The 14,438-nt window shown below is 38.9% G+C and overlaps 1 protein-coding gene across 1 annotated transcript in view; it reads left to right on the top strand.

Annotated features, from left to right (window-relative positions):
- Positions 1-14,438, top strand: part of CD109 (CD109 molecule) — an 81,200-nt gene that overhangs the window by 29,028 nt on the left and 37,734 nt on the right. Inside the window, exons 8-19 of the mRNA XM_074581361.1 lie at positions 2,639-2,735; positions 3,826-3,961; positions 4,852-4,961; positions 6,677-6,916; positions 7,268-7,369; positions 7,464-7,526; positions 8,922-9,098; positions 9,691-9,843; positions 10,593-10,667; positions 11,120-11,180; positions 11,731-11,866; positions 12,625-12,742. Coding sequence (XP_074437462.1) covers positions 2,639-2,735; positions 3,826-3,961; positions 4,852-4,961; positions 6,677-6,916; positions 7,268-7,369; positions 7,464-7,526; positions 8,922-9,098; positions 9,691-9,843; positions 10,593-10,667; positions 11,120-11,180; positions 11,731-11,866; positions 12,625-12,742 — 1,468 coding nt within the window. The remainder of the gene's footprint in view (positions 1-2,638; positions 2,736-3,825; positions 3,962-4,851; positions 4,962-6,676; positions 6,917-7,267; positions 7,370-7,463; positions 7,527-8,921; positions 9,099-9,690; positions 9,844-10,592; positions 10,668-11,119; positions 11,181-11,730; positions 11,867-12,624; positions 12,743-14,438) is intronic.

Genomic DNA, 14,438 nt, shown 5'->3' with positions numbered 1-14,438 from the left:
TTTCTAGTTAATGTTTTGGACTGGTAAAGGTATTTAGCTACCTTATTCAGAAAAGGTATTTAGCATTTTTAGCTACCTTGTTCAGAAAATTTATCTAGTCTTTTGCTTATAATGAATACTTTGAGGACTTTTGTTTGTTTGTATGGTGCTCTTGTGGTGCTTTCCAACTTATCATGTCAAGGTCTGTAGGTAGAGTAGTTATATTTTATTAGACCACTTGGAAAATTATGCAAACTTCTATCCACGTCCTTCTTGATACAATTTATACACATCGTGGATTTGAAATATAGGGTTCTTCTGCCTATCAAAATACTTATACCTGTAAATGGGTGAAGAATTAAAACTATTGAGAAATTCAGAAGAGACTTCACTGTAGACTATTGTATAAATTTTCTATTTTTCAGCTGAAAAAATATCTAGACAAAAAATTTAGTCTGCATTAATCTTAAATAGAAATTAATTTTATTTTAGGAAGATGAGAGACAGAGCTATGTGATAGATCCATTCAAGATGACCTGAAATAAAACGTCTTTCATGGATTATTTCATTCCATAAAATACATACCTTCTAAACAAGCACTCCATTTATAAGTGATATGCGGAAATGATTGATTAACAAGCTATTTAAATTAAATGTTTGGACTTTTGAGAAAAAGCTTACATATAATATCAGGTATAAGCCTGACATTATAAACCATCTAAGTTTGTCATAAGGGGCTATTTTTCAAAAAAAGTTTTCCTCAATTTTTTTTCCCCATTCTGCTTTTCTTTTGGAGTCCGTTGTATGCCAATGTGAATTTGGTTTTCGAAGTTCTTCTGGTCTTCCACAAGGTGTTTGTCTCTTTCATTAGGTATGCTCACAAGGTATTTGAAAATGTCTCTGTCTGCTGCAATAAATCCAGACTTGGATGCCAGTGAATTGGCTAAGATTGAATCCCAGCAGTGCCAAAATTTTACTGATACGTCATAATTATTCATAGGGAATGACACAACTCCTGGTGACTGTTTTTATAGGCATAATGCCTCTGTGTACAAAGAGTTTCTATGTCCCTTGCACTTGTAGAAGTCATAAAACCCTTTTCCTTTCTCATCTCTGCAGTATTATTAGATTAAGTACAGGGATGCCACCCAATGGCAGTATCGTTTCAAGGTTAATGGCAGCTTATTACTGTAATTAGGTCTGCTTGGAAAGACTGAGTTCAGCTGCAAGACAGTGCTGTCAGAGTCCTTTCTGTAACTACGCTATTTGGTTATTTTTTTCCTCTGCTTTTCAGCTTTGGTATTTCTTAAGTGGCTGTCAATCAAATACATGATGATTTAAAGTACTTAAAGTTGTCACATCTGAATGTATTACTACTGATGGACTAGGATGATTCAGGGTTTTTTCCCTCCCCTTTCTCTGTCTGAATCTGATAATGTCATGGTTTCTCTTATGTATAACTTGGAAACACTTATACAAAATTTTTATTTTATTACTGCTCATTGACTGGAGATTGCTAAAGGCATCCTAAGAAGCGAATATGTTACAGTTTTCAGGTTTGCCACAGCTGCAAATTATGTTTGCCATGTAATAATGACATGATTGCTTTGGACTGGGATTAATAAATAATTTGAGTACAAGTATCTTGAGATCCCTCATTTTGTGCTAGCAGCATTTGGGAAGCATAACAATTTCCACTTCTCGTATCCCATTTTAACTCTACTGCATATTAGTTATGATGCTACATCGGTGTTCTGTTCAATAGCTTGCTTCCAGCTTAGCTTAATATAGTTAATTTTCCTACATTGTACACCTCATAATAATAGTAATAGGTTTATAGAGCTCGTGTGGAGGAAAAAGCAGCACTGTATATCTTCTCTAGGTTTTGGGCTTCTGACTTTAGTGTCAATAAACTGGTCTCAGTATTGAAAAGTCCATGTCTCGTGGTTTGACCCCATCTGCCAGCTAGAACCACGCAGCTGCTTGCTCAATGTCCCCAGTTGTGATGGGGGACAGAATCAGAAGCGTGAAAGCGAGAAAACTCACGGGCTGAAATAAAGGCAGTTTAATAAGTAAAGTAAAAGCTGTGCATGCAAGCAAAGCAAAGCAAAGCATTCATTCACTACTTCCCATAATCAGGCAGGTGTTCAGCCATCTCCAGGAAAGCAGGGCTCCATCACACATAACAGTTACTTGGTAAGACAAATGCCATAACTCCAAACATCCCCTTCCTCCTTCTTCCCCCAGCTTTATATGCTGAGCATGTCACATGGTATGGGATATCCCTTTGGTCAGTTGGGGTCAGCTGTGCCAGCTGTGTCCCCTCCCAACTTCTTCTGCCCTCCCAGCCTGCTCGTTGGCAGTGTGGTATGAGGAGCAGAAAAGGCCTTGACTGCCTAGCAACAACTAAAAAACATTAATGTGTTATCATCACTGTTTCTCATCCCAAATCCAAAATACAGCACTACACCAGCTGCTAGCAAGAAAGTTAACTCCATCCCAGCTGAAACCATGACACCATGTTTCAAAGTGCAGATGTGTTCTAGCCGTGTTTGAGGCCAGGGAAGAATATTTTAGTAGAATCTTTTTCCTTGAGAGCTCTTTAGGATCCCAAGCCCTGGAAGCAATGCATTGTTTGACTTTGACTGATGTGTTTCAGGTACACGTATGGAAAGCCAGTGAAGGGAACTGTAACGGTCACTTGCCTTTCTGTCTCTTACTGGACAAACAAGCGAAACATAACAACAACAATGGAGGTGAGACTTCTCATAGCAGTTAGTAGTGTTTTAAACTTTAAGCCTGTGTCTCCTTTTGTAGGTTAAATACGCCTGGGACCATTCTCAAGTGCTGAGTTCAGCTGACATGGTCTATGTGACTTGCATGGATAGCGTTAAACTCTCTTTAATTTCCAGAACAAAGTGGCTACATTCATACTGCTGGTTGGGAATGATACTTGGCTGCTGTGGTCCCTTGAACTGTGCCTGGAAGTTATTTTGGAGAGTGCTAGTTGGCCCAGGTAGAAAAACTTTCCAGGAGCTACTGTAGCAGCTTAGGTGATGGAGAGCAAATGCCCAGGAACGCTCCCTGGCCCCGCGTGTGCCCCTGCACACTCAGCCCTGCATTACAAGGCCAGAGGAAACCATTGCAATTGTCCAGGTGGAGCTCTAGCATGGTACAGACCAAAGCGTTTTGCCTACTAATTACCTAGTAATTACATTGGAGTTACTTTACTAGATGTAACCTGGAGCATAAGATTTAAAAAGGCATGCAGTTTTCATCTGAAGGCTGAAAAGTGTTGATGGATTCATGGCATCCTTTTGCAAAATCGGGCCTTTTACTTTTGAGCTGTGGGCTACGTTTAAAACACGTTCAATTTCTGCTAAATGGTGTGCCTGTCGGTTTCTGTTGGCTGACTTCAGCAGCTGGCTGACTTCGGTGCCTTCAGCAGCGCTTAGCCTCAAGAAACTCTGAGCTCAGGGATGTTGGATAGGGTGTATCCCCCTCCTCAGGCAGGGACCTGTTCATTGTATTTTTCTGTAAAACATAGGCACCACTGCTCTTGCCACGTAGGCTTGGATAATTCTAGATATTAGGAAAAAAAAAAAGTTACTTTCTCCATAAGGCATTGATGGATCTAAAAAGTCATGAACTTCTACTGGATTTAATAAAAATGGTTACTGAAAGCAAAAAATAAAGGTCAGCATTCAAAATTTTCTGGTGTTGACACTCCAGAACTTGTATGTGGGGAAAGCTACAGGACTTAACCAGAAATAAGCTGTTGTGGATGAAAAGGTTTCCTTGTCTTTGCTCGTTCAACAACTTTTTTTTTTTTTTTCTGCATTGCAGATAAACGGATCCGTGAATGTAACCTGTAACAAGCTTATGTTGCAAAACTTGAACACTGATCAATCGTGGCACCAAGCTGACAGTGATTACATGGAGCCAATAGAAATTATTGCTGTGGTCACTGAGTCACTCACAGGTATGTGGCTGTGTGAGGTCTTCTGAGAGAAATCCAAAGAGTAGGTGGTGCTGGAAGAGCTCAACACTATGTGGAAGGGCTTGGAGCGCTGGAAAAGCATCATGTGCTGATGGCAGTATGAACCATCTACATGCAAATATATTACCTGAGAAAGTATATTATCTGAACTGTTGCTTGCCTAGATACTAGGTAGTTTAACCAGCTCTTAATTCAGCTGAATATAGTTCTATGGTAAATGATTTATTAAATAACCAAGAGATATGTTCAGATGCGGGCTTAAAATCAATGACTGATCACTTTTGGTGAGAAGAGCAGGCATGAAGAATTGCTAGCATTAGCTTGAGTCTTACAAACTTAAGTTTAATCATAAACTTACCTTACTTGTTTGTTTGTAAACCACATCAGTAGAAAGAGCTCTCTGGCCCTGTGTTTTACACTGTCTTTACCCTCTTCTAGATTGTCTGATTTGCAAATTGAGCCTTTCTGTGAGTTCATATTCCACTGCACTTTGTGTATTAAAAAAAAATATCATTTGTACAAATTTTCTACCTGTCCCAGAAAGTAGATTTCATTACAGAATTTCTGTAGAAAATCTGGCAAGGTGAAGTTGGCTGATTTGGGATTCTTAAGTTCCTTCCTTGTGTCATTCTGACATAGTCTGTGTGGAGTAGAGCACTGTGGTGTGGCTTATTTCGCGTTGCGGAGGACAGTACCAATATATACACCACCTTTGTACTGATCCGTAGCTGGAAGAATGGAGAGAGAGAGGATTGTAAATGGAGAAAAATGCGATAGAATTATTTAAAAATCATGGTCAGTAAATAGTATTGCTACTAAAAGAATATGTATGTTAAAAGCACGTTGTCTAAACACCTACAATTATTCAACAGGAATCTCCCAAAATTCAAGTACCATCATATTTCCAAAGCAAAGCGACTATTTTATTGAATTTTTGGACTACTCTAGAGTTATAAAACCTTCTCTGAACTTCATAGCTACTGTAAGTTCTTTTGTTTTATTATGATCTGTACATAAACAAACGTGACTTCTTCTCCTGTAATTTTGCTTAGATGCCAAAGTTTGCCTCAGATTTTTAAGTGTAATTTACAGATTTGTTTTCAGATTACCTCTTTTTCATGATACGTATCGGCAAATACTAAACTTAGAGGTGTTTGCTCTAGAAAAGGATAAAGTGGTCGGGAATGCTGTAGTGTTGGTGGGATATATTTGAGTGTAGGTTGTCAGCATTCTTATGGAAGAGAAATCTTTTCAGTTTCTAGCTGATTGTTTTCTATTAGGTGACTGTGCTTTAAAACAATAGAGTAGTTATTGAGTCCCAGCCCTGCTAATATTTGTATATGGAAGTGTGTGTATATATACACACAAATACATACTTTATATAAAGAATGTATATATAAAACTAAGCAGCTGTTACAAATTTCAGTAAAACTCATCAAACCACATGCTCTCAATGAGTGTCTTTTTGCCTTTCTGTCCTGCCTTTCGCATACCAGCTGCAGTCCTCTCATGGAAGTATTTCACGTTCTTCCTGCTGTCCATAGTCTGCGTTCAGTATTTCTACATTTAGCAGAGGTTGCATATTGTATCACTGCATTTTGCGTGAAAAAGGGAATTGACTTTACAATTCTTGAGCCTTTACTGTGTAGAAATCAGACCTAAATACCAATAAAATATGCTGAATATGCACTTTCAGAGTAGATTGGCTCAACCTGTAGCTTTGTGCTAGCCTGATCATTTGGGTCTTTGGATTTTGTCTTTTTTATCTTCCTTGCCAGCATCCCAGTTTGATTCCAGTTCTGACCTGCTGCTTCTGCCTCTTCCAAAGATGAGCTGAGTGAGAGGTAGCTGAATCATTTATCAATGCTTGCAGCTAGGAGAGAAGGAGGTATCAGTTACGCTCCCAGAGGAGTGTGAAGGAACAGCTGCTGTCTACGTGTGCTGTACAGAGAGCAGATAGGAAACTAATGGCAGAGTTGGAGAGGTAATGGAGTGACAGACCTCTGGATTGAAAAAGAAAAGGGAAACATTAGTTCAGTGCTTTTAAATGTAGAAGTTGAATTTTTGGAGTGTGTAATGCAGAAGGAGAATGGTTTTATTATGGATGAGAATCTCTTTGAATATAGGAATAAAGGTTGATGTAAGTTGTAGTGCTGATTGATGGATGCTGGAGAGAAGAAGTTACAGACTGTCAATTCTGGGCCTGTTTTAAGTCTTTTCTTCAGCTCGTTTGATGAATCTATAAAGACATCTGGCTCGGTATCATCTCTGCTCATCTGACACATTTTTCTGCACATGATGTAATGTTAGGTTGTCCTTTGTGGTGGTGGTGGTGAGATACAAGTGATAAAATTAAATATTCAGGCTTTAGGTAGGATGTGCGTAATTTGCCTGAGTCAAGCATTTTCAACAAGAAGAGTAATTGGGAGAGATGAAAGGCAGGTCATCTTTTGGGTTCTGTCTGCTTCACTTTTGCTCTTTTTTTACTCCTTGAAGTTATGAATAATTTTGTACTTGGCTGACTTGCCTGCCTGCAGTACTCTCAAGGGATTAAATATGAAGTTATTGATGTGTCAGAACTCTGAGGATTCCCTTGTTTGTTTGACATGATGTGAGTGCAAATATTACTGTTCTGTTCTGTGTTGTGAATTTTAGTTTTAGGCTGTTGATAGGTGTTTTCTTTCTTTTTGCTTTTAGATAAAGGTGACACGTTCTGATAGCAACCAGCTGACAGCTGAAGAGAGGCAGAATCTTGTCACAATCACTGCACAACAGTCAGACTTGATTTTTCACCACTCTTCACTTTCTCACCTTGAGAATGAAGCCACAGAGGAAAGAAATCTGACAGTCCATGTCCTCAATTACACAGTCCCAGAAAATGGAATTATTGATATTGAATTTCCAATCCTGTCTAATACAAAAACTCTGAGAGTTCAGGTATCGGTTTGTAATATGTTACTTTGGAACAGCAACACACCAAATTGAGCGGGCTGTGATCCATGGTATGCTGTTCCTGCCATCTGCAACAGCTGATATGTCACCTACTGTTATTTTCCTTACTTATATTCATATTGGAGCTGGAAAGAAAGTGATGGATCCTGTCTAAAAGTGATGTAAATAATTGCACCAAGATAGCAGGGGAAAAAAGAAAACAGATAGCCAAAGCAGGCAATAAAGTGGCCATTACTGCCATTAAGGCTACCATGCTCTTGTAAACAGTAACATATACGTGAACATCACACAGATTTTGCTGTTTTGTTAAGAGCTTTGTTTTACATTGTCTTGCAGGCAGAGTTCCTCAACAGTAGGACTGACATAGGTGTTTACGATGTGTTCAGCTCCCCCAGCCAGACTTATCTCCAGGTTAAAACAAAGAGCCAGGATATAAAGGTACAGTCTGAGACAAAACTTGCCAAGATAAGAACAGTTCAAGTTACTTTTCATGTTTCCATGCTCTTTTGTATCAATCATATTCTTTTGCTAGGCTGGGAAGCCTTTTGAGCTGAGTATTGCAAGCAACAAGCCAGTGAGAGAGTTCCACTATCTGGTAAGTTACTGATTTTACATACGGTGACAGTCCAAGATGACTTTTACCAACCTGAGAAATACTCAATGAGTGGAATGGGATTGAACATTGGAGAGATTCAGCATTTTTTGTTGTATTTTATGAAAGAGGTGGCCCAAACACTTTCTTTCCACTAGGATGGTCCTTTTTCAAAGAGAGCTCCATTTTGCTACCTAGCAGAAATGCCTCTGTCAATGTAAGGAGGTGCTCTCTGGGAGAAGAGCATCTCTGATTTGGGTGTTGAGTTACCTCTGCTTGCAGATGTGTGAGACAAGGTGCAACTGTGAGAATGATACTGTCTCTGACTGTGCAGAACACCCACGACGGGAGAAGGGGCAGGGATGTCCCAGGAGCAGCCCAGGCTGGGACTTGTCAGCAGGTCTTGCAGATGCAGGTGGAAGCAGGAGGCTGGTGGAGCCTGTACACGGGTTCAGGACTGTCAGGGCCAAGCCTGCAGGCCCAGAGTGAGGAGAAGACCTGCCCGCTGAGAAAACAGATGGTCCAGCAGGCAGGGCAGCGTTGTTAACAAGGGAAGTTCCTAGGTGGCATTTTAAAATACCTGGCTTGGCTGATGGCTTGTTTAATGGTTCAGCTGCTGTACCGTATCTTACAGCATCTGGGTTGAAGGGTTTATTACACATACCATCACCCGTCTCCCATCCTGTCCTTAACACCTGCATGTCTTGTGCACAGTCTACAGCATAATGATTATGACAACTGCAATTCTTTTCCTTTTGGAGTCTTCAATAGTAAACTGGATAACAAAAACCTTAGGGCAATATAAAATGTGGGCATTCATGTGTATTTTCTAAAATAGAAGTGCCCTCTAGAAGATTTAAAAAAAAATAGGTACATGCAGTCAAAGGCAGGGAACTGCCCTTCATGGCTCTGCCTTCACTAGTAACTGGTATGGTCCAATAGGGACAGATTTAGAATGAAAAAGTTGGTGCTATGGGCCTGAACTCCAGGTGTTTTGAGGTAATTTCAGATCTAATCCAATGTAGTAGACTGAATGTTTGTAGCTAGAACACATTAGTGGGCCTCAGTTCTCACTCCATGGTGCAAAATAAAGTGTAGTAAGTAGGGGTGTTTAGGAGATTTGCTTTTAAAATTGTATTCCTGATCCAAACTCAAATGCTATTATAGATGACCCGCATGACCCAGACGTATTACTGTTGCATTTTTATGTTCTTGTAGCAGTTGTTGTGCACTCCCCCTGTTCCATACCCAGTCTCATAGAACTGGTCAACCACTTAGTAAAAAAAAAAAAAAAATCACAGCCATATGTGTCTTATTTTAGTGGCTATTTGTAGAAAGAATTGCAGAGCTTATGGCAAATTGAGATACCAACAGACTGTTTAATTTTTCCCTTTTCAGGTGTTATCTAAGGAACAAATTATGGCTTTTGGCACAAAGGCTGCAAAAACATTCACTTTAACAGCAGAAAACTCCTGGGCTCCGTTGGCATGTATACTTGTGTTCTACGTTGATGAGCTTGGAGTGGTTGTAAACGATGCTCTCACCATCCCTGTTCAGCCTGTTTTGGATGACAAGGTAACTATATTCAACTTGAGTCCGAGACCGTGTTTTTGTCTGTTTGTTGTGTGGTAAACAGTGTCTTAGATCATAGGATTGTAAAATCTTCCTCATTGAAGATCTGATCTGAGGTTTGTGTAAGTCCTTGGAAAGACTTTTGATAATACCAGTACAGTTAGGGTCCAGCTATAAAAGGGCTACTTTATCTGAAATAAATTTCTACTAGCTCGATGTCTTCCACGTAAATAGACACACAGCATGTCCTTGTGCTTTTAATAGTTTGATCAATTACTGAGCCAAAGATTGCTTTGGCCAACATAGTGGAAAGATAAGTGCTCTAAGTGTGGAACTGTAAATGTTTACGAAGACTTTCTTTTAGCCAGGCAGTGGTGACATGGTATGGATCCTGATGCTGACTTCCCACCAGGCCAAAGAATTGATCAGCTAGGAGAGCGAGAGAGCAAAACGAATATTTTCTCAATGGTCCTAGGAAAAGCAAATCCAGGATCTTAATTATAACCTATTAAGCTAAGAAAATGCTTCCTTGGAGTTAGTGTCTGTAAATATCACTGTATAATTTAAACGAATGCTGTTTTTCACTTTTTTCTAGATTAAAATCTCTTGGAGCAAAGATAAGGTCAAGCCATCTGAGAAAGTCTCCCTTAAAATCAGTACGACGGAACCAGGATCAGTAATTGGACTTGCAGTTGTTGATAAAAGTACAAAGCTTCTAGGAGAAAGTAGTGACATAACAGAAGAATCTGTAAGTGAATGGGAAAGAGGGTTTTCATTATTATGTGTATGAAAGATGGACGTTTATGGAAATGTTACAGTTTATATGCAGAACAGGTACTGTTCTTTGGGCAGGATTTTTAGTCCTTAATTATGCAAATATTTTTTTACTTCTGCAAGTAGTTTATCAACACTGATAACTGAGCAGAAAAGACTGTAAGGCTTACAAGGTAGTAGACCCAGCATTTCAAATTCCAATTAATGCTTTATTGTTCTTCCATTCGATAAAGTGGTTAGTTAACAATTGGCAGGAAAGACAAAAAAGTCAGAAAAACTCCCTAATGATTTGCGCTTTGTGCTCTTTAAAGTTAGTAATATAAAATAAAGAAAGAATTTTATTTTTTGAAGAGCAGAATAAATTATTCATCTTTTTGAATTCCTTTTACTTGCAGAAGCTCTAGTGCATCAACAGTTTGAAAAAGCTCACAACATACATAATTCCTAAAGTTCTCAAACGACGTAGCCCAAGTGCCATAGAATATCAGTGGGCTGTGGTTCCTATTTTAGGTTTATATAGTCTCTGTCACTCTTCCATTAATCATGAAAACATTGCAGCTTAATCCCCTTCATCCTGTCATAGGTTCTTTTCTCTTTGACATGAGAACTAAGCAAGCTGCTGCTTGAGGTACAGGTCTATGGATTAGCATCTACAACAGTGAAAGTTCTGAAAAATGTCAGTTTGCATTCACTCTTTGGATGATTTACTTTTTCTTGTCCTAGGTCTTCCATGAGCTCAATTTATACAGCACAGTGCAGTATTTCCCCCTGGTCAGAGGTTCTTTTGGTGTCTTTCAGGTACTTTTTTGTTTGTTTGCTTCTAAAATTCTAAGCTGTTGGGTTTTTTACTGCTTAGTGATTTGCACATCAGTTGCTAGAAGAAAATGCCCTTTTAAAAGTTTGGGACTGTAGACAATATACTGTTTTCATGGCTTATATAGGTTTTGAATTATGAAATCTATCAATATGTAAATAATCTGCAAAGAAATATGTTTATACTTTCATAATTATGGATTGCTTTATGCCTAATATTCTCTTCCCTTGGAAAAGTTTTCAGTCATTAAGGCAATATTTAGATTCAGATGATCTCAGTTTAGTTATGTCCTGTATATTACTTGCTTTAGTTCTATAATTGCTTTATTATGATGACTTTATTTTCTTAAAAAGAAAGAAAAGAAAAAGAAAATATATAAGCATTGTTGATGTCCTGAATGTCCTGTATTGAGATATACTGTATAAATTTTATCCAGAAATGCAGCCTTTGGGTATCAACTGATGCAATTCTTGAGGAGGATAAGGAACATTTTCTTTGTAAGTAATAAAAATAAATGTAGCCAAATATAATTTGCTGAGTGGGGAAGGAGGTCCATGGGCTGGAGCCCCTATTAGGTCTTCTTAATGTACTGCATCCAACCTGCATCCAGCCTTGCAAACTATTACTATTCCCAAGGTTCAAGACATACAAAATGCATATGACTAGTATTTTAAAAACTTCCTTTTTGCTGCTGTCCTGAGTGACACTACCCGTTAAAGGTCTGAGGGTGAATGGAGTTTTTACTTGCGGTTTCAGCTGATATATGTGGCAGTGTTTTGTCATGTGTAGCCATATTACACCAGTTCCATAAGCACTCCAGAGAGGCCATGTAGAAATTTAAGTTTATGTATGTGAAACATTTTTAGTCTTAAAAAAAACAAGCAAAAAAAAAGGTTCCTAGTGTCACAAGTGTTACCATATGTAACAAAGCTGTAGATAATACTCCAAACACTATATTAATTTGATTTTTCTTAACTGTATTAATTGGATTTTTCTTAAACCTAGATATTTGTAGGTAGGACAATATTTTTTTTTTTTATTTCGTAGATGGTGGAATGATACCCATAGAGGATGGTTTTGGTGATGACATACCAGTATCTAAAGATGGACCTTCTGATTTCAGCAATCTCTATGTGAGGACACATTTTCCAGAGACTTGGCTTTGGATCGACACTAAAACTAGGTATATGATCAGAAGCAAATGCAAACTAGTTTACACTTGTCGTTGTTATTTTGTAGGTTTTAGTAGCATTCTGCACTGATGCTGAATGCTGCTTAAAAATGTAGTATTATTTATATTCTACTACCACCTAGAGGCCACAAGTGAGATTGGAGACCCACCAAATGAGGCGTTGTAGAACTGCACAAAATACAATGCCTGACTGAAGGCCTTTTAGTTTCAATAGAAACTAGATGCAAATCCTGGAGACAAAAGAAACTTTCTTCCTTTTATAGATGAGGAGATAAGAGATAGGGAGACAGTGTCTTTTTCTCTACAGTACAGGAGACGATGGTAATTAGCCCAGAAAGGGAAATCTGTTCCTGTCTGCACCTGATTCAAGGAGCCGTTCAAACTGTCAAATGATGGTGAAATCTGACCTGTGTCACAAAGAACAAATGTCGTATTCTTTCACAGCTGAGAAGTTCGGGAAGCAACCGTCATCTGGGATTGTTTTAAAGGATCTGTAAAAGTTGATTATGTGTAATGTGATTCAGTGTAGTTACCTTCAATTCATGTAATTTAAAATGACTTAAATTTGTTTTAATCATTTTGATCCCATCACAAATATTTCTAAATGTTTAAGAAAAAAAACCAAACCAGATAATCAGCAGCTTTTCCTTCCAAGAGTTTGGACTTAATTTTGGACACATTTTAAACATTCATGTCCACTTACTGATGTCTGTAAATGGATGCTTTTGAAAGTCTGCTCTCCTCTTCAGATCTGACACAGACACCACAATGGAAGTCATTGTACCCGATACCATCACATCCTGGGTAGCCAGTGCTTTTGTGATGTCTGAAAACAGCGGGCTTGGAGTGACGACTGCTCCAGTGGAGGTACCATGGCACTAGACAGTTCTCCTTTAAATGGTGGTAACACTGTAGGTTATTACTGGAAGCTGTATTTTAGTTCTAAGAGCAGCCATCTCCTTATACTAATAAAGTGATTGAGAGGCCACATGTAAAGAAAACATCATCACTGAAGATATATGTGACACTGTACCTCCCCTTCCTGCTCATAGAAATATCTCAAACATTACACGGGTACTTGAGTGTCTATTTCTGTTGGAGCAGTTGTTTTGTTAAAGAACTTTCAGGATGTGCCCACTTCAGAGTCTTCGTATGTAGAAAAGGGGAATGACTGGCTGAGGACAGTGTATTTCCATGTTTTCTTGTCTCTGCCAAGAGGACTTTCCATGAGTTGATAGGGCATGTGGGAAGGTTTGCACAGGGTAGATGGAAAGAGGTGTCTGGGATGGGAGAGGGACGTTGTCTGCTGGAAAGATCATGTCACTTTGCTGCTTCTCTAGCACTCCCAGGAGGGAGGATGGGAGAATTGCTTAAAGGCTAAATTCTGGCCTTGCTTTCCATTCCCTGTCAATACCAGTCTTGGACTAAATATAGGTGCTACTTTTTGGGTAACTTTGCTTGAGGAGCGCAGTGGTCCCAGAGAGCCAGTAGTGGGGTGAGATGCTTCTTGCTGCCAAGTTCCTGTCTCCTGATGCTCTTTTTGTGCTTCCAATTGTTCAAGGAATTTGGCAATTTAAGATAAATTCAGCACTCCTAAGGTGAGATCTCTAGCCTGGGATTCCCAATGTACAAGTGCAGTTGTCCTAGGCTCACTCTGTATTCATGGAAACAGCTACTTAGAGTTACTTAGCCTGTTCAAAATAGCAATTTCTTTTGAAGTCTCATTTAACTAGTATTTTATATACATTGAATAATCCCGTGAAGATAGTTATCTCCTTCCATTCATTGCGTAAAGACCTAGAGAAACTACATTCCTAACTGAGACAATTCCACTTAGGTCCCTAAGGTTAGAAAGGCTGAAACTGCAGTACTGGGTCATAGATTTCCAACTTGATGCCAGGACTAGTGCAAGCATAGCTTGGAGACAACCATTTACCCATTGAAGTTCCCATGCCCTCCAGTTCCTGGGGAGGGGCAGCTTTTGGAATCCAAACCAAGATCTAGGTCCAGATTTCATAGTTGGCTACTACACCAGACACACAACATGTGCCTTGAGCATCCTGATCATAACTCCACCACAGAATTTGGAGCCTGATCTGGATTTTGCGGCTAAGGCTCCTTTGAGACTGGAATCACGATTCTTGTTTCTTTCACTCGGCTTGGCAGAGATGGGACAGAAAGTGGAATAGTTTTCTGATTTAAACTGTATGAAAATATATACTTGGCCTGTCATCCTCAAATTTGAGAAGGCTGCAAGTAGAGCAGATGTTGAGATTATTATTTAACTATAATCACCCACATGCCCTGTTCAGTACTTCACCCTTGTTGGGATGTTTAGATTGCGCTTAGAGTTCCATATGGCTGAAACATGTTAATCAGTACCATACAGAGAGGCAAATGAAAGAAATGCATGAAAACTGTGATGGGGAAATAAATAAGTGACATCTGTGTCCTTACTGTCATTTAGTGCTTTGCATCTTGTTTTTATTTCATTTCTACTACACAGTGTTGATAATTTTACCCTATAATATTTTACTGTAATATACTGGGATATTCCCAAGTG

This window comes from Larus michahellis, chromosome 3 (assembly GCF_964199755.1).
Source record: "Larus michahellis chromosome 3, bLarMic1.1, whole genome shotgun sequence".
NCBI classification, from domain to species: Eukaryota; Metazoa; Chordata; class Aves; order Charadriiformes; family Laridae; genus Larus; species Larus michahellis.
Note: the sequence above shows the minus strand (reverse complement) of the source record. Positions and strands in the feature narration are given on the sequence as shown.